The sequence below is a fragment of the Ovis canadensis genome, chromosome 19 (assembly GCF_042477335.2).
Source record: "Ovis canadensis isolate MfBH-ARS-UI-01 breed Bighorn chromosome 19, ARS-UI_OviCan_v2, whole genome shotgun sequence".
NCBI lineage: Eukaryota > Metazoa > Chordata > Mammalia > Artiodactyla > Bovidae > Ovis > Ovis canadensis.
Window position 1 is genome coordinate 65,458,714 of NC_091263.1, and position 27,352 is coordinate 65,486,065.

Below are 27,352 nucleotides of genomic sequence, written 5' to 3' on the forward strand. Positions count from 1 at the left end.
CAGCAAAAAAAAAAAAAAAAGCCCTATTTCAACCCTGTACTGGCTTGAAAATGGGCAAATTTTGGAAGCTGTCCATCCATGAGGATTTTTACTTTCATAACAATCAGTTTGAGTACAGTGTGGTTTATTGAAACTTACAAGGAATAAAAAAATGGTATGCATCTTAATCTCAATCTCCTTGAGTAAACTGGAGATCAATAAACTTAATGAAAGAAACATGCTTTTTAAAGGTTTATCTTTATTTGATCATTTTGAATTACAAAAGAAATACATATGTGTTGCAAAAATTCAAAAACTTTAACAAGACACAAATGGAAAGCCAAAGTCTCATATAAGCCCACTGTTCTCCAGAAATGACGCAGGGCCTGCAGCCACTCTCATTAGCTTTAAAAAAGCGGGGGGAAACAGCAGGGGAAAACAGCTGGGGGGAAGAGTGGGACTCCGTGGCTGTGACAAGTACGGCTCCCAGCATGTAGTATGAGTCACCTGTCTTTCCATCATGGCTTTAACACTGTTATTTCTCTGTTCACAAGAAGTCTGACCTAGTGTGTGTCCCAGAAAACATCCACTGACCCAAAAAATGCACATGTTCTCACAGCAAAAACGGATACAAATTTTTTAAAAATCCTGCGGCCCAGAAAGATCTTGGTCATGTGAAGGAAATGTTTTGAAGACCAAAAAGATGTGTTTGGGAGTCCTGCTGCCATAGCAACAGTTTTGTACGCGCCCTTCTCCTACTGGATGTTCCGTATGGAGGGCAGTTCTCCTTGTACCGGACCCAATACCCTCCTGCTGATGCCCCATTCCCAGGCTGCTGCCCCACCTCTCCTCACACCCTCTTCACACATTTCACTCCCATGAATAAGGATGCACTTATCCTTTAGGCTCTGTCTTGGAAAGTGCCTGGTACCCAGAATGCCAGATCTGCTCCCCAGCCCTCCACTGACCCCCACCACCACCCCATCCAAGCCCAGCCTCTGACCCTGAAGACTCTAGGCAGGCTTTGAGAACTCTGCCATCAGCACCCCACGTGTTTTGTGATTTGTCTTTCCAACAAGACAAAAACCATCAGCCAAAGTCATTATGGGCTGGTCAGAAGCCATCATCACTGCTATCAAAACCCAGGTCATAAAGTATATTCTTCCCTGACTCCTGGGACTGAGGGGACTCTGTCCTGGGGTTGAGGTCATTGAGATCACTGAACCAGCTCATCTGGTGGTCCCCCTGGAAACTGGGTAAAAGCAGGCTGTTGTCTTGGGAGGAATGCCCGCTACGCTGCACGAGGTTCCCTTGCTCTGCCCTCGTGGTCTTACTGGGCATGACTCTTCCTTCCTGAGCAGAGCAGACTAGATTTGTGGGGCTCCCAGGGCCCCAAAGTTGCAGGGGCTGAGCAAGAGTTTCCTGCTGCCCCCAGGGGGACCTTTGTGGGCTGGAAACTGGAGGCCGAGGATATTTAGAATTAGAAACACAGGTTTTGCTAGGCATTTGTTCCTGCTTCCTGCGTAGGGACCTCCTCCTGGGGGCTTTCCTGGGCTGCTGCTTGCCTTTTTTCCCTCTTTCTACAGTTATGCCTTTCTGTTCAGTCAACAACCTTTGTTCACAAGGGTCATGTGAAAATGCGCCTTTAGCTTGCCATTTTTGGCTGATGTTCTTAATGCTGGTTGCAGAGTTGTTTAAGTCCTTATATCCTCGAGATATAAGCTGCGAGTCTCCTTGGGAAACTGGGTCCCTATCTTTAGGAACCTTGTGACCCAGGATGGCAGAGCCACAGTTCTCAGAGCCTGTTTTAGTAACAGAGTTCTGGCAGTTAGTCTGCACTGCCCTGTCCTTGATTTGCCTGTTTCTTTTGCCAGTTCCAACTGCCGGCTGCACAGCCTCTTCTTGGAGAGCATCCCTCTTTGATCCCTCACCCCAGACAACAAACTCCTTGGGCCCTGGGGAGCCCACACTAAGACTGCATGCAGCAGGGAGGGCCTGGGCCTGCCACATAACTGGCTTCTCAGAGGTATCTTTGTCCTGCCTGGTGAAACTGAGGCTCTGTGCCAGAAGTGGTGAGGTCTGAGAGGCACTGTCTTTCACGTGTTTGGGTGTCAGAGCGATGGAGGTCAATCGCTTTAACTCTTCTAGAACACTGGGCATATTCAGCTGGCCTAAATGCTCACACAGTTGCTGAAAGTCCTTACTCTGCTGGGTAACCAAAACTTCAAGTTGCTTCAAGTTGGACTTCATTTCTATAAACTCTGCTTGTCTCTAAAGAAAGGCAGTGAAAAAGTAAGGAGTTATGGACAGTGCAACTCAGAAGGCACAATAAAATGTGTGAACAAAACAAAGGATGGGCCAGCAGGACCAAACCCTGTGCCCTGCTGGTACTATAAGCGGAAGCATGGCAACACCCTGGAGCAGGGTCCCTGGGGTCCACATGCCAGAGAACCTTGAGAAGGGAAGGGCTCCCCCTGGCCTGTTACCAAGGGGCCTGTGGTGGCCTCTGCTTTTGGCTGAAAATTTGCAATTTTAAAATGTCTCTATAGGTCTTAGTAACAAAGCCAGAAACACACACTTGAGGAGAGGGTCAGGGTCTAACACTTACAGCTTCGAGTCTCTTTTGCAAATCAAGGATGGCCTGCTCCACGTTGCCTTTGTCCTGCACTATTTCCAACATCAGACCACTCTGAGCTTTTGCAGTCTCCTGCCCTAAATACAGAACAATGACAATCACCACATGAAGACTGTGGTATGTTCCACCCTGCCTAGGCTGCTGTGGGGGAGAAGGAGGAACTGGAAGCTGGCATGGGCCGCCTGAGCCTGTTCTGCCAGCACCTATCTGGATCAACCTTGCTGAGGACAGAAAGCAAGAGCAGGGTGGTTCCCCCACTGTTTCTTCTTCCCTCCCTCCCTGAGGACATCCTGGCCATAGCAGACTCAACCTCAGCACCTGCGGGGACTCTGAAACCTACTCCCCCGGTGATGGCACCAACTCATCTTTGGCCTGCCTTCTTAGCCCTGTCACCAGAGTGATCTTTCTAGAATGTAGTTATGATTGGTAAATTCCATGTGTCAACCAATTAGAAAAAGACTGTTTACTCGTATTTCAAGCACTGGATCCCTGCTCCTAAACTCAGTTAATGAAATATTTTTCCAGACATCTCTGTTGATATTTGTAGTAGAAAGCAAATGTAATTATCCTACCCTGGATGAGTTCATGAATAGCAATGTTTGGCGTCCCTGGTGGCTCAGACGGTAAAGCGTCTGCGTGCAATGCGGGAGACCCAGGTTTGAGTCCTGGGTCAGGAAGATCCCCTGGAGAAGGAAATGGCAATCCACTCCAGTACTCTTGCCTGGAAAATCCCATGGACGGAGGAGCCTGATAGGCTACAGTCCATGGGGTCGCAAAGAGTCGGACACGACTGAGCGACTTCACATCATCACATCATCACATCAATGTTTCTTAGAAACAGTGAACATTACCAGCCGCAAAAGCAGAGAATGAAGAAGGCAAGCAAAGTATTCAATTCTAGATTCAGTAATCAGTAAGCATCAGTCTGTGATCTCACATATTCTTTCTTTGTCCCTAGGAAACACATTGAGGGTCTTTTATTTCTCTATTTTATTTATTTATTTAGGGTCTTCTCTTTTAAAGAGCTTTTGTATTGAGCACATTACTTCCAAAATCTATCCAATTTTTTTGTTTTAATAACTATCACAGCATAGGGACTTCCCTGATGGTCCAGTGGTTAAGAAGCTGCCCTGCAATGCGGGGGACATGGGTTCAGTCCCTACTTGGGGAACTAAGATCCTACATGCCTCGGAGCAACTAGCCTCAGGCACCACAACTAGAGAGTCCATTCCACGGCAAGGAAAGATCCCAAGTGCTGGCAACTAAGACCTGACACAACCAATAAACATATATTAAAAACTAGATAAAAATGCTTCCAATGAAAAATTATCAAATCGCTCCCGTGTAGACTTTATTCTCGCTTCCTGGATTTAGCATTAGGAGCATTTTCTGGAGTTTTGTATTAATATATGTGCATACCCACGTGTAGGTTATAGATCCTGTGTGTGTGTGTGTGTGTGTGTGTGTCTTCCGGAGAAGAGGACTCGTTTCATTTCTGCCTTGGTTATAAACAGATATTTTTAGCTTTTTAGAAAAACATGCCATTTAAAGTCCACTTCCATACTCTGGACAATCTCTTTCTTCCAAAAGTTTTCCTGTTTACACTTGGTCCAAGGCTTGGGAGAGGGCTCCAGGGTGGTTAAAAAGCTGCCTTGTGGCTGCAGAGAGGGGCTTCAGGTAGAAGCGCGGAAACCAGAGGGGCTCCTCAAAGGCCACTGTGCTTGGGAGACTTGAGGGTGAGCCTAACAAAGAGATACTCGCCCAGCCCTGCCTGGGGACCAGCCGGCCCACAAAGGTTAATCAGGTGGTCGCCATCTTCTTGATGAGCTTCACCTGCCTCTCCAGGAAGCGGCTCTCCCGGAAGCCACAGGCGGGTTCTGCACGGGCGGAGCCCGGGGCGCGCAGGTCGACACAGGCCTGGCTCCGGTTCCTCTCCATGAACACAGCCGTCTCCGTAAGCGTCATGGGCCTTACCCACTTCTCTTGAGATGGCTTCGGCGCGTCGTGGAACAGGGAGCGGCCACCACACTGATTTTGCATTTTCCAGAGACGCTAACGCCCTGGTGCTTCTGCTCAGCCAGTAAGCGGAAAAAAGTGGCCCACACCCTCTAGAGAGAGGTAGGAGACGAGGTCTGCAGACGCCTGTTGACCAGGCGGTCGACAGCGGCCTCCACCTTGAGGAAATAATTGTGACAAATCTGGGAGCTGAGATGGTTGATGGGTAATAAGGAGTTAATCTCAAAAAATGGTCTTGGCTGGGCCTGGTGGCCGAGGATAGCTGAATGGCTGACTCGAAATCTGTGAGTGGGAAAAAAGTTGGAGGGTGGTCAGAGGCGAGAGCAAAGGGCATTCCTGGGTCTGTTCCATCCAAACACTGCTGAAGGAAGAGACAGATCCGCAGGACCCCTGAGTGCACTGCCAGCATACTGCCAATATTTCTATTTTCTTTTAGGATGATTTTATTACTTGGTTATTTGGGGGCTGCACTAGGTCTTCCTTGCCGCGAGGCTTTGTCTAGTTGCGCAGGGCTACTCTCTTGTGGCGCACAGCTTCTCACTGCAGTGGCTCTTCTCCTTGCAGAGCACAGGCTCTCAGTGCGTGGTGCCCTGGCTTCAGCAGTTGTGGTGCAGAGGTTTAGTGCCTCTTGGCATGTGGGGTCTTCCCAGACCGGGGATTGAAGCTGTGTCCTTTGCATTGGCAGGCGGGTTGTTAACCACTGGACCACCAGGGAAGCCCTCTGTTTTCTTGTCAAGATGATTCTGTGGGGTCTGAGCGTTCCAGCACTGGAGTTTTCAGGCTGTTGGTGGGTACCAGGGACCTGGAATGTCTGCCTCCAGCCAGAGTTCATGCAGAACCCTGCTAAGTGGCCCCCACCACCCTTGCCCTCACCTCTCCAGGAAACCCTCCGAGACCAGCAGGGAGTCGCTGCTTTTGCCCTCCCAGCATGGAGTCTCTGTTTGCCCAGTCCTGAGGGGCTCCTGCAGTCAAGCCCCCCTGCCCTTCAAAGCCAAATGCTCTGGGGGCACTTCCTCCCCATGCCGGACTCCCGGGCTGGGGAGCCTGGCGCAGGGCTCAGAGCTCTCGCCCGTATGGAAAAAGTCTGCAATACAATGATTCTCGACTGTGGGCCCACCTGGGTGGGATGGGATTTGATCATATTGTCAGTGTGCCACTCCTACCATTTCATGGTTTCTTCTTTATGGCTTTGAATTTGACCCCCCTTTTTGGGTAGATTCCAGTCTTTTTATTGATGGTTGTTCAGCAGTTACTTGTGATTTTGGCATGCTTGTAAAAGGAGGTGAACTGAAGGTCCTTCTACTCCCCATCACCTTGTTGCCATCCTCAAAAAAGATTTTATTTCTATTTTAGAGATTCAACAAGGGCTCCATTGAGATGAGGTTGTATGCTGATGCTTTTCCACTGATGGCCAGTGATTTCCCTTTATAGTTTTACTCTCTCTGCTGTGCTAATTAAAGCCACCTGAAAAAAGGTCTGGAAGGCTCCATGTACAAGAGGAGTTTGCTCAGTCCTCCCTTTTTATAGGGTACCCTTCCCAGTTTTCACCGACTGATCTCTCTCTGCCGTTAGATGTGTCCTGGAGCAAGCCATGTGAACATAAGCACCTTGCTACCTTCATTTATCAATTAATAAATATTTCCATTCCAACATGGTTCATATAGGTGGCTTTCATTCTTCTTGTGCCTTGCTCAGAAAGGCATTTCTCACTCTAAAATTATAAAAATATTGCTCATGCTTCTTATAGTTCTATTTATGATTTAATCACCACACAGTATGTTGATTCCTGTGGAATGAATTTTGATGTATGGAGTTACCTATTTTCCAAAAGAGGTATTTTCTGATTTTGATAGTGGCCTCTCCTTTTTATTCTCCTAATGATCATACTTTTCAATAGAATTTATACATCTTAGGTGAAAGTACTGCTGTGTATTAATTACCCCACCTAAACTCAAGGTAAAGTGCATTGTGGATGGCCTTGGCAATTCATTCTGTTCATCTGGTTCTTGGTGTCCTCAACTGAAGAAGAAGGGGAGTTAGATTAGATGGCTTTGAGTGATCATTCTGGTTGTACAGGCAGAGTGTGACTGGGGAAAGACTTTATGACCTCAATCTGTGAAGGTGTGAATTACATTATAAACCAAGAGAGTGCTTTCACATAGTATCTGCCCCCTTCCAAACACAGTGAATGCCTACTGAAAGCCTGCAGAACGCACTGACTGGCAGCTTCGGTGCTCTAGGCTAGCTGGACTGGGCCTAGCCATTTGACAGCAGATTTACCTGGTTCCTCTCAGTGACTGCCTACCAAGAAAGGGAATGGCTCTGGACAAGCTACTTGCCTGCCTATTTTTAAGAATGACCTGGCTTTTAATTAATGTGATGCCACAGTGTTTTACTGTTTGCCTGGTCAGTCTTAAGCTCTGAAAGTTAAGGAGCTGTCAGGAGGGAAGAATCCGGATCCCTGTGCCTACCGAGGCATGCCTATGTCTCCCTTTGCAGACTCAGCTCTCCTCTCTGCCGTGACCCTGTGCTGTGGCCTTGAGCTCTTCCATTCCCTGTTCTGGACTCAGCTGCAGTCCTCCTTTTTATATCAATATTTCACCCAGTTTTAAATGTGAGGAGTAAAAAGAGTGCCTGCCTTTCGGCACTTACAATGAGCTGTTTTATCATGTGAAACACCGGAAGCCGCCTTTTTCCTTCTGCTCTTTGTCTTGCATCTTCTTGTGAGGGTAACAGTCCTGGGCTTCCCGAACTGGTTTCTAAGCAAATGCACAGTGGCTCTGTGTGTGGGATACTCAGGTTGGAAGCCAGCAGACAGTACAGTGCTTCTTTGCAGACAGATGGGGATTAATTTCAAAGTTACACAAAGGCATTAATTTTTGTAAATCATGAGCAGTCCATCCCTTGGCATTTGAATAAGTTGACTTCAATTTGTTTAAAGTAAAAAAAATAAACACAGAGACAAATGCAAACAAGTGCAGATGCAGTCATCAGCTTGCTGTTGAGCTGAAAGCTGTTGGTTCCAGGGGAAGTGTTCATCTAAGGAGACCTGTGTCATGGCTCCCTTCTGATGAATAAGGGCCTGAACCATGGTTTCACCTAAACGTAAATCACTGATTGACCGAACAGAGGACTTTACAGACCACAGACTGTAACTGAAATTGAGAAAGATGCTGTGATTCACTACAAAACAGCTGTCATTGAAGTGAAGGCAGCAAGCAGAACAGTAGATGACTGGAGTATTTCTGACTCCTGAAGGAGTGGTATCTTTATTTCTAAGTCCTAAGAGAGCAAGGGAGCCTTTATAGACAACACAGCCAGCAGTTCATTTGAGACTCAGGGATGCCATTGATTCACTTCAGGTGGTGAGATTAGAAATCTGGCAGAACCAGCTGCCTTGAAGCAGCTGGGTTACTGGGTGAGGGATTGGTGCTTCAGAAAAGGCATGGAGGGACCAGGCATTCCCATACAGGGCTGGGGCCTGCTACCCAGTTCTGCTCCACATCTCCTCAGGGCTCATCTTATGTACCCATTCTCTCATCTGAAACACTGTGGAACCTCACCACTGGCAGAAACCTGACTAGGGTCAGCAAGTTCACATTCACTGCTCGCCAGCGCCCCCTGCCGATAACCTCAAACACGAGACACTCACCTGTCTTGGCCACAGTTTCCAAAGAATCCAAAATAGACTGACTTCTGGAACTGAGATGTTCCTCAGACTCTTCCACTGATGTCTGTAACTAAGAAACCCCAAATTAGGAAGTAATTCACAGACTGTTGCCTCATTTTACTAACTTGGCAAACTGTCACTTAATGATAAAAAAAGAGTAGTTAAAATACTGCTATTTTATATGAACAAAAACCAATTATTAAACTTCTTAAAATGTAAGATGTTCTAACACCTTGAAATGTGGTATACTTACCTTGTGAATGCTTTCTTTGATATGGGAAATTAAGTTGTATAAAGTCTCACTAAAATAGAGAAAAAAAGAAAGTGAACCTTTGCAAAATATTTAAACAGTAGGTAACAAAATTGATTCCATGAACATAGCAGGATTCTACCAGTGCAGCATCAAAACAGTGGTTGATCAGAGCTGAAGACAACCCTGAGAAATCTTAGTGCCCAGATTAGAAAAGGGGAACACTGACTTTTTGTGATCATTTCCAAAGTGAAACAAAACTTTATTCTGTGTTTTAAAATTTACTCTGTATGGATCTTAAATGAGGTTGGATTTTAGCAATTCAAGTGGTTTCTATAGTAGAACACACCAGCTTTCATTTTTATGGCAACATGGCTTCAGAGGATAGTGACTTCCTATGGATAGTCAAAAATTCCTGGACATATGTTAGTCTAATGACTATTATTTTGTCTGTAAGAATGGAGATAATTCTGGGAATGATATTGATTTTTAATGAAAAATAAATTATCATAATTATTCCTCATATATCCCACTTTTGAAAAAAATCAGACAAGGCTCATCATTAAAAGTTTTTACAGATTTTTGTTTCTTTATACAATGGATATATCAATTTTTGAACCCCAATAGAACAGCTCTTCATGCCACAGTCTTATGGATGCTCCATAAGACTGACTTTAAAAGAGGAATTTGATAGAACCATTTCAGAGTCCTACAAACCATACAGTTTGATGAATAAGATTAAGACATGACCTGAAAACAATAAAAATCTAAAATGAAAATTTAGTGAACTAAGGATAAGAACAGAATGATATTAAATTATAAAAGCAGATAATAAGAATAAGAAAAGGTACTTATAAATTAAAATAGCAGAAATTAAACAAATAGAATTAACCAGAAGATACCATATGGAAATGTAATAGAAAACAGAAAAAAGACAGATGAAAAACAAGTAAATATTAAAAAAAAAAAATTAGAGAATCAATGCAGGAGATTTAATGCTTGACCAAAATTGGAGATCCAGACAGTAAGAAGAGTGAAAATAGGAGGTTTCCCAAGGTATAATAAAAGAAAAATTCCCAGAACCGAAAGACACAAGTTTACAGGGCAAAAGGAATTCCTCCATGCCAAGGGCTTATGATGAGCCACATCAAACATTGTGCTGTCAAATTTCAGAACTCTAAGGATAATGAGAAAGTCCTAAAAGTTTGCAGAAATTAAAAAAAGCAAGTGATATATACAGGCTCAGGAATCTGCATGGCAGCAGGCCTCTTTAAAGCACCCAGAAATCTACAAGGTAGTGGAGCAATGCTTTAGAAATTTTGAACAAAAAGAACTAGTCTTGTACAATGACAGCTGTGCCAGTTGCTTGTAGTCATCATCTCTTCTGAGTGGTCAGGACTCAGTTTTTTAAATTAGTTCATTGAGGTATGATTAACACACAAAAAGCTGTACATATTTAACATATACAAGTTTGGAGATAAGTATACAACCATGAAACCATCTCCACGATCTATGCCATAAATACATCTCCCACTTCAGAAAGTTTCCTTCTACCCTCTTTATTAGTGATAAGAATACTTAACAAAGATCCACCCTCTAAACAAATTTTAAAATATAGGAGTATTGTTAACTATAGACACTATGCTGTATAAGTAGCTCTCTAGAATTTATTCATCTTGTATAAACTGAAGTTTTGTACCCTTTGAGTAATACTTCCTGTTTCCCCCACACCTTCCCCACCGACAACCACCATTCACCTCTCTGCTTCTATGAATTTGACTATTTCACACTCTTCGTATAAGTGGTAGCATATAATTAGTATTTTTCCTTCTATGTCTGGCTTATTTCATTTATCATGTCTTCCAGGTTCATTCATATTGTTACAAATGACAGGATTTCCTTTTTTTTTAAGGCTAAAGAATATTTCACTGTATGTATATACCATTTTTTCTTTCCCATTTATCCATTGATAGATATTTAGGTTAGTTCCATTCTTGGCTATTTTAAATAATGCTATGATGAACATGAGAGTGCAGATATCTCTTCAAGATCCTGATTTCAATTCCTTTGGATATATACTTAGAAGTGGAATTGCTGGATCATGTGGTAGTTCTGTTTTTAATGTTTTGTGAAGCCTCTATACTGTTTTCTAAAATGGCTGCACTAGGGAATTCCCTGGAGGTCCAGTGGTTAAGACTCTGAGCTTTCACTGCCGAGGGCGCAGGTTTGACCTCGAGGAACTGAGATCCCCCAAGCCTTATGATGTGGCAAAAAAATTAAAGTAGCTGCACCAGTTTTCACACCCATCAACAGTGTATATGGGTTCCCTTTTCTCTATAAACTTGCCAACAGTTGTTATTAATTTTTTAAGTGATACTCATTCTAATAGGTGTGAGATGATATCTAATTGTGGTTTTGATTAGCATTCCCCTGATAATTAGTGAAGCTGAGCATCTTTTCATATAACTGATGGCCATTTGAATGTCTTCTTCGGAGAACTGTCCATTCAATTCCTTTGCTCATCTTTTAATCAGGATATTTTGGGTTTATTTTGTTTGTTTTTGCAACTGGGTTGTAGGTATTCCTTTAATGTTTTATATTAACCCTTTATCAGATATATAGTTTGCAAGTATATTCTATCCCATAGGTTGCCTTTTCACTGTGTTGATGATTTCATTTGCTGTGCAGAAACTTTTTACCCTTATACAACATAAGTTTGAAATGCATAGGTCTACTTATATGCTGATTTTTCATTCAATAAATAGAGTTGGCCCTTTACGTTCCAGGGTTTCACATCTTCAGATTCAGCCAAACATGGACAGAAATTTCCATCTTCAATTGGTTAAATCTGTGCATTCAAAATTGAAGATATAGAGAGCCGACTATGGGACTTGAGGATCATTGGATTTTGGTATATGCAGGGACTCCTGAAACCAGTCTTCTGTGGATACTGAAGGATGCCTGTACTTGGATGTCATTTCATTTGTCTATTCTTGCTTTTGTTACCTATGTAATATCCAAGACATCATTGCCAAGGCCAATGTCAAGAATGTTTTTCCCTATGTTTTCTTCTAGGTGTTCTATGGTTTCAAGTCTCACATTTACGTCTTTAATCCATTTTGAGTTGATATTTGTGAATGGTATAAGATAAAGATCCTTTTCCATTGTTTTGCATAGGGATTCAGTTTTCCCAACATCATTTGTTGAACGATTATCATTACCTCACTGTATATTCTTGGCATTTCTCATATGTATTAAACATTTAAAACCTAACCCTCTAAATGATCCACCGAAATGATTTTATAGATGAAACAGAAATATAACCATTCAATATTATTAAATTAAAAAACAGATTGAAAATAATCCATAGGAAACAATTCCATTTTTATTTTTGAAAGTATACAAAAATAGAGCAGAGTTATATAAAACAGTGTTAATGGTGGTTCACAGAGTAAGCTGATTCAGAGGCAGACTTGAGAATCTGACAGACCCAAGATCTCTGCCCAAAACTCCTACTCAGTTTAGATGTGCTCCCTTGGATGGAGTTTTTCCTCACGCCCCCAGTCAGAACTGGAAGCCTGTCCTCAGGGCTCCCAAAGCATTTGGATGAAACCTCTACTACAGCATTTACAAATTTGTACTTAGAGTGAAAAGTCTAGATTCTTTATTTTAGGTTGTTCTCCATCTGATCCTCTTTACTGTTTGAGGAGTTCCTCAGATTAGGGATCTTGGGAAGAAGCATAGTCCCTTTCCTCCTCTTGAGGCTGAGAGTGCCAGGGCTTGCTTTCTGAGCTTTTCCTGAACTTGGGCTCTCCCTTCACATACATCTTGTCAGAATGGGAGTCAGGATAAAAATACTGTGACGTCTTTCTCTGGTGGCTGTGGCTATCGTAGTAGAAAGATGGAGCTCCATGGGACTGATGAAAGGGGACTACACTGACAGCAGTGGAGGGAAGGGTCTAGTGCATTCTGGGCAAAGGCTAGTAGGCAGCAGAATCTGCACGGGACTGATTTTGAGACTTTGTTTGGAAAGTTGTCCATGGTAGGTAGTTGTTGGCAATTGTATGACTATGGCAGAAACTTAAATTGGCCTCATTTTCTTCCTTGCAAACTGGATTCCTAATCTTCACCTGCCACGCCCTGACAACCTAGGTAGATGACATTCCATCCTCGGGAATTCCTTGGCAATCCAGTGGTTACGACTCCATGCCTTCAGTGCCGTTGGCCCAAGTTCAGTCCCTGGTTGAGGAGCTAAGATCTTGCAAGCCACATGTCATGACCAAGAAAAACAAAATCCTAAAGGGAACAGAAAATACTCTTCTTCCTTCGTTCATCCATCAACTGTCTGGAAATCTGATATAAAAGCTCCAAGCACTGTGAGGACTGAGAAGAATCATACTTTAGGGAGCTACTAGATTCACACTGCTAGAAGGAGCCCTGGACCACACACTTCAGGATGATTTTTGCATTAAAGAAAAATAAGCATCTTTTAAATACTTCTATTATTATTACAAGAATGAGAGTACATATGTCAGTGCAGTTGAACATAATCCTAATAAAATGAACCACTTAATATCTTTCAATAATGTTTAACACTTTACAAAATTTAAATTAACATAGGAAATTTGTATATGTATGTGTACACAGTCCTGTGAGTTTTATCACAAATTTAGGATTCATGTTAACAACCACCACAACCAGGATATGAGACAGTATCCCCCAAACAAATCCTTCAGGCTGTCTCATTGTGGTAAAGACCAGCCCACACCCCTAATCCCTGGTAATCAATCACTGACCTAATACCCATCCCTATAGTTCTGCTTTTCTCAGAATGTCATATAAATTGAATCATATAGTATATAGTCTTTGGACTGGCTTCTTTCAGCATAGTGCCTTTGAAAGACTCTTGAGAGCACCTTGGACTTCTAGGAGATCAAAGCAGCCAATCCTCAAGGAAATCAGTCCTGAATATTCATTGGAAGGACTGATGCTGCAGCTGAAGCTCCAACACTTTGGCCATGTGATACGAAGAACTGACTCCTTAGAAAAGACCTTCATGCTGGGAAAGATTGAAGGCGGGAGGAGAAGGGGATGACAAAGGTTGAGATGGTCGGATGGCGTCTCCGACTCAATGGACATGAGTTTGAGCAAGCTCCGGGAGTTGGTGATAGACAGGGAAGCCTGGTGTGCTGCAGTCCATGCGGTCACAAAGAGTTGGACACGACTGAGCAACTGAGCTGAACTGAACTGAGTGCCTTTAAGGTTCATCTATGTTGTTGTATAGCAATAGTTTACTCCTTTTCATTGTTGAGTAGTGTTCCATTGTATGGACGTACCATAGTTTATCCATTCATACATTGAAGGACATTTGGGTTGTGCCCAGTTCTTGGTGATTATGAACAAGGCTACAATAAACTTTATTGTATAGACTTTTATGAAAACATAAATTTTCATTTATCTAGGAGTAGAACTGCAGAGGCAGATAGTAAATTGTTTAATTTTATAAGAAACTGACAAACTTTTCCAAAGGGGCTGTATCATTTTGCATATCCACCAGCAAGATTTCCATTTGGTCTATATTCTTGCCCAGCATTGTCAATTTTTGTCTGTTTTATTTTTAGTCACATTAATATATGAGTAGTAATATCATCTCATAATATCTCTTGAGAGTCCCTTGGACTGAAAGGAGATCCAACCAGTCCATTCTAAAGGAGATCACCCCTGGGTGTTCTTTGGAAGGAATGATGCTAAAGCTGAAATTCCAGTACTTTGGCCACCTCATGCAAAGAGTTGACTCATTGGAAAAGACTCTGATGCTGGGAGGGATTGGGGGCAGGAGGAAAAGGGGACGACAGAGGATGAGATGGCTGGATGGCATCACGGACTCGATGGACGTGGGTCTGAGTGAACTCCGGGAGTTGGTGATGGACAGGGAGGCCTGGCGTGCTGCGATTCATGGGGTCGCAAAGAGTCGGACACGACTGAGCAACTGAACTGAATATCATCTGCTCATATTAGTAATATCATTGTGATTTTAATTTGTATTTTCAAAATAGCTAATGGTGTTGAGAAATTTTTCGTGTATTTGCCATCCATATGTTTTATTTGATGAAGTGTCTGCTAAAATTTTTTTCCCATTTTTTTTATTCAGTTGCTTGTTTCTTACTGTTGAGTTTTAAGTGTTCTTGATATATTCTGGATACAAGTCCTTTGTTGAAAATGTGGTTTGCAAATATTTTTTCCAGTCTGTAGCTTGTCTTTTCATTTTCTTAACAGTGTCTGTCACAGAGCAAACATCTTACATTTTGGTTAAAAACAAAACCCCAGAAATCTTAAGGCTAGGCTATCATACTTCAAATTCAAGTTCCCTTCCTCAATCTACCTGCTACTGTTTATTTTTCAGAGTCCTCAGATGCTACATGCACACATCAGGGCTTGGTTGCATTCAGTGGGAGCAATAGGATGTTGTATGCTTATTCTATCTTACTCAGAACCAGAAGCCATTCCAATACCCTCTTAATAAATTCCTTTTTCATTTAAATAGTTACTTCTGTTGCTCATTAACTATTAACTCTGGCTCACTTGTTAATTTATCCATCACATACCTGTTTCCTTAACAAGACTGAGAACTTCAAAGACAGGTACCATTATTCCTCCCCTTGGGATCCCCAGTGTGCCCTATTGAGCCTAGCATAGCATTTATTGAGTGAGTGAATGAACAAGTTTCACTGTGGTGATCCCCAATCTTGAAAGAATATGGCCCATTTTATAATTTCCTTGTGGTCATTAGGTTATTCATTAGTTATGAGACTTATCTGTTTTCTCAAACATGACTGATTAAAAAATAATAATCTGGGTAATGAACATCCCATTGTCTGGTATGCCCAGCATCCACCTCTAATGGAGAATTGTTTCTTTTTGTATCCAATAAGTGATTATGATGAGAACTTCAAGTCATACCCCCATCTTCACTCACCGCTCAATAACCAAATAAACAAATCCATCAGAAGCTTTCACTAGGATTTTCAAATTGTAACTAAGGCGTGAGAGTCTATTTTTCTGTGTTAGTAGGAAGCTGGTCTCTAGTAGGAGAGAATGAAGCATAGATGGGGAGGGAAGCACAGAAAAGAGACAGATTCTGATTTCATTTCATTCTCTGTCCTTCCCAGATTGTTGTTAAGAGGGCTAATATATCCTCCTTTTTATCCAGGCTAGTTTATTTCCTATCAAAAGAGTTATAACAAATGCAATGTGAATGAGTAAGGCTTCTTTTGAGATTTTTTTTTAACCTCATATACTCTTTCTACTCATTTGGGAAAACATGTACTTTCAAAACACAATATGTAAATACATGTTTTATTGATTAGTAGCATCTCTTATGTTAACTCTGTACCATGCCTTATCACTTTCCTGCTTCCAGATTTACAATGGTATACTTTCTCTCTCTCATTTAAACATTTGTCACTCTTCATCACATTTCTGACAAGCACTTATTGACAGAAAACAGCAATCTAAAATGGGATTTGTTTTTGCCAGAATTTATGAAAATTATGATTTTTGCTTAGCGTTTAAATCAATATCATAAACTAGAAATTTTTTTAATGGAAGAGAGGATCTTCAGTGTCCTTATCTATTCTTTCTGTATAAGTACTATAGTTTTTTGCCATTTTGTAAATAATTGTTAACAGAAACTCATTTCTGGGAATTCCTTGGTGGTCCAGTGGTTACATCTCCACGCTCTCAATGTGGAGGGCCTCGATTCAATCCCTGGTCTGGGAATTAACATCCCACAAGTCATGCAGCTGAACAAAAAGGAAAAGAAAATAAATAAACTCATTTCACTACAAAAAAAGCAAAGGAAATGAAAAGTGAAATAAAGATATGAAGGAAGGGAGGGAAAGAGAGAGGGAAGAAGGAAATATCAAGAACTCAATATTTCCAAAAGTTTTTTTAGTGACAGAAATTATGATCAAACAAAATAATATAATCCAAAAGCCCAGAGAACAAAAAGCTTAAGACTAATTTATTTGAAGCAGTAAGATGAGAGGGGCCTGCTCATGTGTAGTACTGTACCATCGTTATGAATCCTAGAGCCTAGATTCCTAGAGGAAAGAAATCTGTCAACATTTGGGAAGTGTTTACTTACCAGCAGAATCAAACACTTCAAATAGAGTATTTTGCTTTTATCACTAAAGGAATATAGGTATACAGTGGAGAATATACCTAATCTTTTAAAGAATTCCTAATCTAGAATTCTTTAAGAAATTCTGGCTCCTAATGCAGTTGACACAGAGATATGAGTTTTCCCTGGATCGGGAAGATCCCCTGGAGAAGGAAATGGCAACCCACTCCAGTAATCTTGTCTGGAAAATCCCATGGACAGAGGAACCTGGTGGGCTACAGTCTGTGGGAACACAAAGAGTCAGACACGACTGAGCAACTAAACAACAACAAAAACAACATGGAAGTATTAGTGGTGATGCTACATGACACATCTTTACTGTTACAGAAAGAATAGAGTATGTTTCTGCTTGGGTGTTACAACCTCTATGATAACTAAGGATGTCCTCATAATAACTTACTATGGAGAAATGAACAAGTTAATCTCCTCAGTGACTGTAACGTATTTATTTACAAATTAATGTAGTAGTCCTAAATGTGCTTATATATATATTATATATATATAAAGCAAATAAGAATATGTGTAAAGTGTAGGCTATATCTTTAAAAACACCAACATTTCAAAGTGAGAAAATCAGCCTGAACTATGATTTAATAATTCATGTGCTATATTCTTGACCCTGAAACAAATGTTAACTAACTTCCTAAGTCTGATGATCTGAAGAAAAAGGACAGAATTTTAGGCAGAATAAACCTAACATTACTTGAATATTACATTTCTCTAAGAAGTCCTTTAGCTTAATATTCAGAGACACCAAAACTGTGGCAGCCTAAGAAAGCAAATAAAGAGTAATTACTAGACGGGCTGTAAAAGTAAGAATACTATCATGCTGACACTGAATTATTCAACTACTGACATTCCATTTGCTATTTCACTCAGAAAAGAGAAGCTGTCTCATCCACTTGAAAGGTTTTTGTGTACCTGTCACATTTGTCTTTTGCACTTTTCTTTTTCTCCTCAAACTGTTCCAAGAGGCCTTTTGGTTTTCCAAGAGACAAAGGAAGAGGAAACAAGCCTCCATCTTTTGTATCTCCTCCAAGCAGCTGGGGTTTTGTTTGGTACTTTGTGAAAATACTAGGTTCACTCTGTTCAGTGGAAAAGAAAAACATCATAGCATTTCACACATAAAAATATTTATAGAATTAACTATTTTCTATACAAAGCAGAATTACACTTAAGTGCAAACTATAATACTAAAATCTAATGCAGCTTGTAGTATTTCCTTTTTATTTCATATGTACCAGAAAATTATATTAAAGAAAAGCAACTCTTTTTACTAGTATAATTTCTGCCTTACCAGCTCAGAGATATTTAAAATGTTAGCTAAAATGGCCTAAAATCAATTGTATAAGTTTAAAGGGAACAACAGAAAATTATGCTGTGTTGAGATAATGTGTTAAAGTTTTTATATTAATAAGTTTAACTCAAGTTGTTGTTGCTCAGTTGCTGATGAACTAGACTTACTGATAAGTTTGACATATAATGTAAATGGCCATTTCCTGCATTCCAAAGCAAAACTTACTCTGAAACTTTCAGGTAGTACATTTACTCCTTCATATCACTGGGTACCAATTTTTGTACTAAAATACTTATCTCAGAGCATACTTTACTAAGTTACAGGAGTGACCTATTCTTATTAAGTCTATCTGATGCAGTTAAGTCTGTGTATAAAGTTAAATCTGGTTCTAGACCAAAATAAATAAATTGAAAAAAAATATTTCTGACTCACAAAAGAAAACAAGCTGATCTCCAAAAAACCAAGAGATTTTCGGGCTTCCCTTGTGGCTCAGCTGATAAAGAATCCACCTGCAATGCAGGAGACCTGGGTTTGATCCCTAGGTTGGGAAGATCCCCTGGAGAAGGGGATGGCTACCCACTCCAGTATTCTAGCCTGGAGAATTCCATGAACTGTATAGTCCATGGTGTTGCAAAGAGTCGGACACAACTGAGTGACTTTTACTTTCACATTTTCTGGCCCTTATTCATCAACTTAGCCCTCAGTATCCTCATCTCCTTCTTCAAGGAGTTAATGACTAAATCCACAAAGCATCTGATGTTTCTTAGGAAAAAAAAGTCCATATAGAATAATATTTATATTACTTTGTCCCTATTTTTCTAAAGTTCTTTTTTATTACTGAATATCCACAAACAATAATATGACAAGCCTTAGAAAATGTCATGTAATATTTGGCACTCCCTAGGAGTGGTCAAAGCACTGGAAATGTTCTGTGTTGCTTTAGTAATAGAAGAAAATGCAAATATAAATGTTGTCCATTTCAGACTACCAAGTCAAATGAATCACCAATCAAACACAAATCTATTTAGGGCAGTGATCCTTAGAGGTGTACAATTCTAAAATATAATCCAGCAGAATAAGTCATCTTTACAGTTTATCTCCATAATGACTGTGAAACATGTGCAGAGAAATTCTGGAATTCAAACTCACATCCAGAGAATTCTGTTGTGACTGTTTTGGATGTCTCAAGTGGACTTCAGAGTCCAAGGCCGTTGACAGAGTCTGTGAACTTTCTGGACAGAACTGGGATCCAAAAAGGAACTGGGAATCGCTGAGACTGGAGTAATCAGTCTGATTGTTATTCAAGTTAGATGACTTAGTGGCCCTGAAATTAAGCAAGAAGATAAAAGTATATCAAGTAGACAAACAATCCTGAACAAATGAAAACCATAACTCCAAATTATTTCAGAATATTCTGGGCAGAATGCTAGCTTTTTTTGACTTCCTAGTCCCCTGCACACTGCCAGTACTACCTGTAAAGAAAGAAGGAAATTTTGAATGCCAGACATTTTGATTACAACAACCTAGGAACAATCAGATGGAAATTCAGACATTAAGGGCTAACACCATTATTTCTTGTACAACAAGATTATGGGCTTTAACACCATTTTGAAGATCAAAGGTCATAAAATCTTTAGGGATTAAGAGAACATTTTAAAAGGTTGAACTTGTTTATCAGTAAGGGAACAGATTAGAAATAAAATACAGCTTATGCATATAACTGCTTCAGTAGTCAGAATTAATAAACTAGATTTACATATAACTACATGGATAAGTCTCAGAAACATAATTTTGAGTGAAGAAAAATAAAAATATAGTGAACTCTCTCATGTATTAACATAATTTATAAGCCTACATCATACATATCAAACAAGTATGTAATTGAGTATGTAGAAAATTAACGGGAAGGATACACATTAACTCCCCTAGAATGTGTGTCTGTAGGGAAGGAAAGGAGCAGGACTGGAGGGAGAGAAGACGCTATAATACACAACCACAATATAGACCTAGATATGGACTGAATGTGTGTGTCCTCCCAAAATTTATGTTGGAACCCTAATCTCTATTTTGATGAGTTTTGGAAATAGGGCCTTTAGGAAGTAATTAGGATTAGATGAAGTAAGGAGGATGGGACCCTCCTGATGAGATTAGTGTCCTGATAAGAACAGACACCAAAGAGCTTACCCTCATTCTTTCTCCATCATGTGAGGACACAGAAAAAGGCAATTGTCTGCAAGCCAAGAAGGGAGTCTTCACCAAAAACCAATCATGCTGGCATAGGACTTTCAATTCTAAGACTTTTCAATCTCCAGAACTGTGAGAAAATAACTTTCTGTTGTTTAAGCCATCCAGTTTATTGTACTTTATTGTGGCAACCCAAGCAGACTAATATAGGTCTCATACCGACTGAAGAATATGATCAACTCAGATTTGCACACAGAAAGATCCATTAAGCACTGTATTATTCCCTTTTGCACTTTAGTGTCTTATCCTTGCTTGTTTTAAATACTTCTAGCTGTGGACCTCCAACTTGCTTCCCATGGATACCTATGCCAGTCTAAATCTCACATTTGAAGGGGATAACGATATTGATAATGATACAATCACACTTGAATACAGTGTACTGAGTCTATAGCACATAAGTGGATAGACAAAACATATAGTCTCCAAGTTTTTACTTGAAAGACATCTCAATAACAGTTTGTTACTTAATGCTGTTGTATAACCCAAGAAAACATCCTTTTCATTAAAACACACAGGCAGATCATTCCTCTTCCAAATGCTAAATTTAAAATAGATAGCACATAAGTACATATTCTAAGCCAAAGGAATCATTATATATTAATATAAGAAAGAGAGAAACCCTACTTGTTCAGAACAGAGAAGAGAAATTATTTTGACTCATAGAATCATTTTCTAAGATTAGCTAAGATAATGGGCTACACACATATATTATAATATGGTTTGCATAATCATTGCTCAAAATAGCTAAATAGTTCTCTGTGACTCTGTTCTTAGGTCAAAGAGAATAATTAGCTGGGCTGGAAAAGAAACAGCTCTGTGAGCCTACAGAAGTCATGTAGGATTTGTGTCTTCAAGCTACGATCTGGAATTAAACATATTTTTTCCCCTACTCTGTATCAACTGTAAGCCTTTTTTTTTCTTTTCAAGGAAAAAAAAAGAACAATGTTTTAGGTTTTTTGCTGTCTTTAGGAAAGTGTTAGGAGGGGAAAAAACTATTCAAAGATTAAAGTGAAAGTGAAGTCGCTCAGTCGTGTCCGACTCTTTGTGACCCCGTGGACTGTAGCCCACCGAGCTCCTCTGTCCACGGGGATTCTCCAGGCAAGAGTACTGGAGTGGGCTGCCATTTCCTTCTCCAGGGGATCTTCCAGACCCAGGGATCGAACCCAGGTCTCCCACATTGCGGGCAAATGCATTAACCTCTGAGCCACCAGGTTAAAGCATGCCAAAAACAATTCGAAATCCCTCCATATATACCACTTCTGGGGCACACCCACCAAGCTAGCAATAACAGGCCCTTCTGCATGGCTAGAGGACACCAATCTAAGTACTTCAGTGGAGTGGTAGAGGGAGCAGTATTTCAGTGAGCCCTGTTAGCAGTTGGAGTGGTTCTTAATTTCATGGTACCTATGAATTGTACGACACAGCTGAATACATTGTCTTGAGTTTGCTCCTTGCTGTTTCAGTAGCAATTGCTCCAAATGAGGTAAGAGTTTCTAGATGTTGGACCATGTCTAACTCTCACAGGCCTCATAGTCCCTAGGTCTGGTGCTAGACAGTCATTGTTCAGTTAACACACATAGCTGAATTGATATTAATTTTATAATCAGAAAATAGGCAAAGGGAGAAGACAGGATGAGAGGGTTACGGTGGTGACAAACAAGGGGAAGAAGCTATACGGGGTAACTCTATTACTGTAAACCCATACGAAGGGGAGCCTGTTTTCATGAAATCAATCCTCTCAAGTAGAAGAATACATAATCAGAAAACTTACCCGGAGCCTGAGGGGATACTGAACATATCTTTGATATTCCAGACATTAAAATTCATGTCTTATGATTATTCCTTTTAAAAAGAGAGGAACATTCATTTAAAAGGTTAACACAGTACTTTTTCCAAAGATTACTTTACAGTGACTGTTATATGTAGATGAGGGCATTTCAGCAGTTATATTCTCATCCAGTTGGTGAAAATTCCCATTACATATCTGCCAGAAGTAGGTTTTGTGTTTTTTTTTTCTTGCAGTTAAATTGCATGCAAATACCAGAGCCCAAACCCAGCTACCTGTAAAAAAGTAAATTTGCCTTCCATCCTTTGCTTTCTCGTTTCTTCTGCCACCTCTACTAATAATCTGCTTTTAGAAAAAGACCAGTAAACCCCTCTTTCATTGCCTGATACAATGAATAACTTAATCTATAACCTTTCCCAAAAAGACTACTTCTTCTCAGTCCATAGGATGTTGGAATGCCAAGAAAGCTGTGGAATTTGGGCAGTAAGAAGCTGGTTGAAGAATAAGTGCTTTGGGCAAAAGTGTCTTCCCACACCTCTTACAGAAGTTTCCTACTCCGCTCACTGCCAATCTAACATACTACACAATACAGTTCATATGATGATCATAGAGCCTGGATTTTATGAAACAAGCCCAATTTTCAATTTTGTCTCCTTGATCCCACAGAACATTCATATGTATAGGATTGTATATTACCACTGAGAGCATCAGAAAATGATACCCACACATATGAGATCCCCAATATAGATGTAGATAAGATGAAGCATAAGTTCTGAACAAATACAGGTAGTTTGGTATACACTTAATATAATTGAACCTTGTTTATTACACTGAAGTTTTCTAACTTTCTAAAACATTACACGCATTTGTGTGTTTATCAGCATTTGTTTTGCAAGAAAGTTAAGTCAACAGACCACAGAATCAAGGGGCTAAACGTAGTACTACTTTCACAGTATCTACTACGTGCTAGGCACAGTGCTAGACACATTGCAGAATATAAGCTTAATGATTTTGTGAGGCAGATTTTGTTATCCCCACTTAAAAGCTTGTGAAGATTCAGATAGGCTAAATAATTAGCTCAAATTCTAATAATTCTCGATAAATAGGTTCTATGCCAGATGGACCTTTGTTGGCAAAGTAATGTCTTTGCTTTTACTTTGCCAACAAAGGTCCGTCTGGTCAAGGCTATGGTTTTTCCAGTGGTCATGTATGGATGTGAGAGTTGGACTGTGAAGAAAGTTGAGCACTGAAGAATTGATGCTTTTGAACTGTGGTGTTGGAAAAGACTCTTGAGAGTCCCTTGGACTGCAAGGAGACCCAACCAGTCCATTCTGAAGGAGATCAGCCCTGGGATTTCTTTGGAGGGAATGATGCTGAAGCTGAAACTTCAGCAGTACTTTGGCCACCTCATGCGAAGAGTTGACTCATTGGAAAAGACTCTGATGCTGGGAGGGATTTGGGGCGGGAGGAGAGGGGGACAACAGAGGATGAGAGGGCTGGATGGCATCACTGACTCGATGGATGTGGGTCTGAGTGAACTCCGGGAGTTGGTGATGGACAGGGAGGCCTGGCGTGCTGCGGTTCATGGGGTCGCAAAGAGTCGGATACGACTGAGCGACTGAACTGAACTGATGCTAGATCATTTGAGATGAAAACTGAAGAAAATTCATTTTAAAAACTGGCAATATTGTCCAGATGGGTTCACAGGTAAATTCTACCAATTCATTTATAGAAGAAACCATACTAATTCTGCATATCACCCCCCAAGAGGTAGCAGAAGGAACACTTTCTAGCTCATTCTATGAGGACAGCATTATGCTAATAATATAACCAGACAAAGACATTACAAAAAAAGAAGACTACAGACCAGTGTCTGTCATGAACATACATGCAAAGCCCTCATCAAATTATTAGCAAACTGAATCCAACAATGCATAGAAAGAATTATACACAACAGGAGATGCAAGCAAGGCTAGTTCAGCATTTGAAAATCAATTAATCTAATCCATTAGGATTATAGGACTGTTATTGAAGCTGAAACTCTAATACTTTGGCCACCTGATGCAAAGCACTGACACATTTGAAAAGATCCTGATGCTGGGAAAGATTGAAAGCAGGAGGAGAAGGGGACGACAGAGGATGAGATAGATGGTTGGATGGCATCACCGGCTCAATGGACATGAGTGTGAGTAAACTCCAGGAGTTGGTGATGGACAGGGAGACCTGGCGTACTGCAGTCCATGGGGCCACAGAGTCAGACACGAATGAGAGACTGAACTGAACTGCTAATTCATTACATCAATAGGCTAAAGAAGTTAAAAAGTATACAACCATATTGATACAAAAAAGCATTTGATAAAATCCAACACCCATTCAAAATAAAAACTCTAGCAAAGTAAAAAAACAGAAATTTCCTCAACTTGATAGAAAACATCTACCCCCAAACCCAAAGTTAACATCATACTTTTTAAAAAATTTTTCATTGGGACATAGTTGATTTCCAATATTGTGCTAACATTACCACTTAATGGTCAGAAACTAAAAATGTTCCCACTAAAATCAGGAACAACGCAAGATGTTTCCTCACATCTCATCACATAAATTGGCACAGGATTAGATAGACAAACCAGTAGAATAGAACAGAGCAATAAATCTTTCTGAAAATGGAAATTATGTTTATGATAAAGGTAGTATCTCAAATTTTGGGGGGAGAGATAAACATTTTAAAGTAGAGTTGGGATAACTGAATAGATATATGAAAAAAAATCTGATCTAGTCCGTTTACCATATGTTACAAAATATTACAAATCAATCAGAGATAAATATGAAACCATAAAAGCACTGGGATGGAGGAAACTGGTAAATTTCTCTATAGCCTGAAAGTGGGGAAAACTTTGACTCAAAAAGTCCAGAAGAAAAAAACTGACAAATCTGACTACATAACATTTTTAAAAAGAAAATTTTATATCACACTACAAATCTTACAGAAAATGGTCAGGACATCTGAGCCAATGGTTCACAGTAAAAGAAACACAAAAGCCCTTATATGGGAATTCCCTGGCTGTCCAGTAGTTAGGACTCTGAGCTTCCACTGCAGGGAGCACAGGTTCGATCCCTGGTCAGGGAACTAGGATCCTGCATGCCAAAGTGGTGAGGCCAAAACCATCATCATCATCATCATCATCACTCTGTCTTTTCCCTGCTTTTTGTCTACCCTATCATCGTAATACATTATATAGTTTATTAATTTATCATATTTTGTCTCTCAGCATGCACACCCATGCCTACCAGAATGTAGTTTTAAGCTTTTTGAAGATAGGAATTTTTGTCTGTTTTGTTCACTGCTGCTGCTGCTGCTGCTGCTGCTGCTGCTGCTGCTAAGTCGCTTCAGTAATGTCCGACTCTGTGCAACGTACCTTCAGAATCTACAAATTGTGCCTAGCAAATAATAAGTGCTGGCAAATAATACAAAATATTATTAAATGAGTAAATGGGAACTAAATTAGGACAATGGAGCAAAACTTTCCAAATATCCATAAATTTAAAACACATTGTTTTCAATTATTACATTTAAGTCCCTGGATCATCACAGACTTTATTATATATTTTAATAAAGGAGATAAAGTAAATATGGGATTCCTGATCCTCATGTTTGGGGCTTCCCTAGTGGCTCGGATGGTAAAGAATCTGCCTGCAACGCAGGAGAGACCTGGGTTGGATTCCTGGGTCGGGAAGATCTGGAGTAGGAAATGGCAACCCACTCCAGTATTTTTGCCTGGAGAATTCCATGGACAGAGCAGCCTTACAGGCTACAGTCTATGGGGTCTGTATGTCCGAGTTTTTTTTGATAGCCCAAGTTTTTTTTTCTTCCATCCACACTAGCAGAATTTCCTCCATCTAAAGTGTAGATTTAGAATCTAGACACTTTTATACATATCACTACAAGCTCATTATTTTTTACAAGGTTATTATGACTACATATAGATAATAAATCCTCTATTGTTTTTCACTTCTGTTTATGCTGATAGAGTAATTTATATAACCTGTTGTTTGGGGTTTAGAATAACTTACTCCCCAGGTTCCAGACCTAACTTACTCTTAAGAAGTTTCTTAAATATGGTTGAAGAAATTCCATGGTTATACCAATTGTCCTTAACGGCCACCTGGTGCTTGATGTGCCAAGAGTCTCAGTTTACCTATCCTCTGTGCATTGACCTGTCACCATGCTATTTGTATACATGCTTTTATATTCTCAGAGGCTAGAAATCCCATCTACAAAAATCCCTCTCCTCACAGATAACTAGTATAACACTAGTAATGAAGAGGTAGTCATTCTTAGTTGGACCTTAGCTATTTTAAGGTAAATGAAAATTGAAATGCACATATTAACAACTTAACAAGGGCTGAGTTCCCTCCTTCTCTCATCCCCCAATCCCATTAAAGGAAGCAGAAAAGGAAGGGAAAGGTTTCAGTGCAAGTGACTATTTCCACAAGAAGGGCCTTGGCATGGTTATGTGCAGGGAGGAATATATGGGGCTGAAGAGGGTGTGTCGTGAGGGGCTCCGAGCCCTCCCATCTGACCCCATCTTCAACTAAGAGAATCCTGAGATCGCACTGCAGGGTCCTCCCAGAGCCCCTACTTGGCCGCAGGAAAAACTAGTCTCTCTCTGGCCTCCACCAGGCCTGCCTCAACCTCGGTACAGTCGCTCTTTCTCATTTTCAGTCTCTTCTACCAGGAGACATGCTCTGGGATCGTAGACTAAATAAGTCATTCCTTGTCCTTTCCAGACCCCGCCAAGGGATTTCCTGTCATAATAATCAGTGACCAATCCCAGTGGGTTTCCCTGGGTTCCGGTTCATCCTGACTTCGGGGGCGGACTCTTCCGCCCCCGAAGGGGGCCTTCGTCCCCAAAGAATCTGACGAAAACAGCTCCCCAAGGAAGCTGAAGTCAAGTCCCTTGAAGAGCCAGGGTGGTCTTTCCTCACAGAGAAAGAAAGGGCTAACCCTAATCCTAACACCCCCACCACCACCTCCCATCCCCCGACCCCCGATACCACCCGCCCCCGTCCCCCGAACCGACCCCCCCCACCACGCCGTCCCCCGACTCCCCACCCCCCACCCACCAGGCTCCAGCCTGCGCTGCCCAACCCCCTCCTGCCTCCACCTCTGAGGGCCTGCACGCGCCTGATCTAGAGGCCGCCTGCTCCCGAGGAGGTTGCCTAAGCTGTGTGGCCACGCCCCCAGGATGCGCTCTGACCAATGAGCGCATTCCCTTCCCCTGGGCCCGGCTCC

General features: G+C 40.9%; 2 protein-coding genes across 2 annotated transcripts in view; one reads left to right on the forward strand and one right to left on the reverse strand.

Moving 5' to 3' along the window:
* Window positions 1-224: 224 nt before the first annotated feature.
* IHO1 (interactor of HORMAD1 1) lies at window positions 225-25,431 on the reverse strand. The gene is made up of 8 exons (XM_069562362.1): window positions 25,348-25,431; window positions 22,045-22,115; window positions 19,179-19,353; window positions 17,654-17,817; window positions 8,554-8,602; window positions 8,283-8,370; window positions 2,588-2,691; window positions 225-2,250 (listed from the first exon to the last, which is right to left on the reverse strand). The coding sequence occupies exons 2-8, from the start codon at window positions 22,098-22,100 to the stop codon at window positions 1,093-1,095; spliced, it is 1,794 nt and encodes a 597-aa protein (XP_069418463.1). The 5' UTR covers window positions 22,101-22,115; window positions 25,348-25,431; the 3' UTR covers window positions 225-1,092.
* Window positions 4,532-27,352, forward strand: part of CCDC71 (coiled-coil domain containing 71) — a 48,319-nt gene continuing 25,498 nt past the window's right edge. The window contains exon 1 of the mRNA XM_069562365.1: window positions 4,532-4,694. The gene's annotated coding sequence lies outside the window, so the exon portion shown is untranslated. The remainder of the gene's footprint in view (window positions 4,695-27,352) is intronic.

Coding starts and splice junctions, on each gene's coding strand:
- IHO1 (XM_069562362.1), bottom strand. CDS start 22,100: ATGAATTTTAATGTCTGGAATATCAAAGATATGTTCAGTATCCCCTCA. Junction 8,603..17,653: donor GCAAAAGACAAATGTGACAG/GTACACAAAAAC, acceptor TCTCTATTTTAG/TGAGACTTTATACAACTTAA. Junction 8,371..8,553: donor TCAAAGAAAGCATTCACAAG/GTAAGTATACCA, acceptor GGGGTTTCTTAG/TTACAGACATCAGTGGAAGA.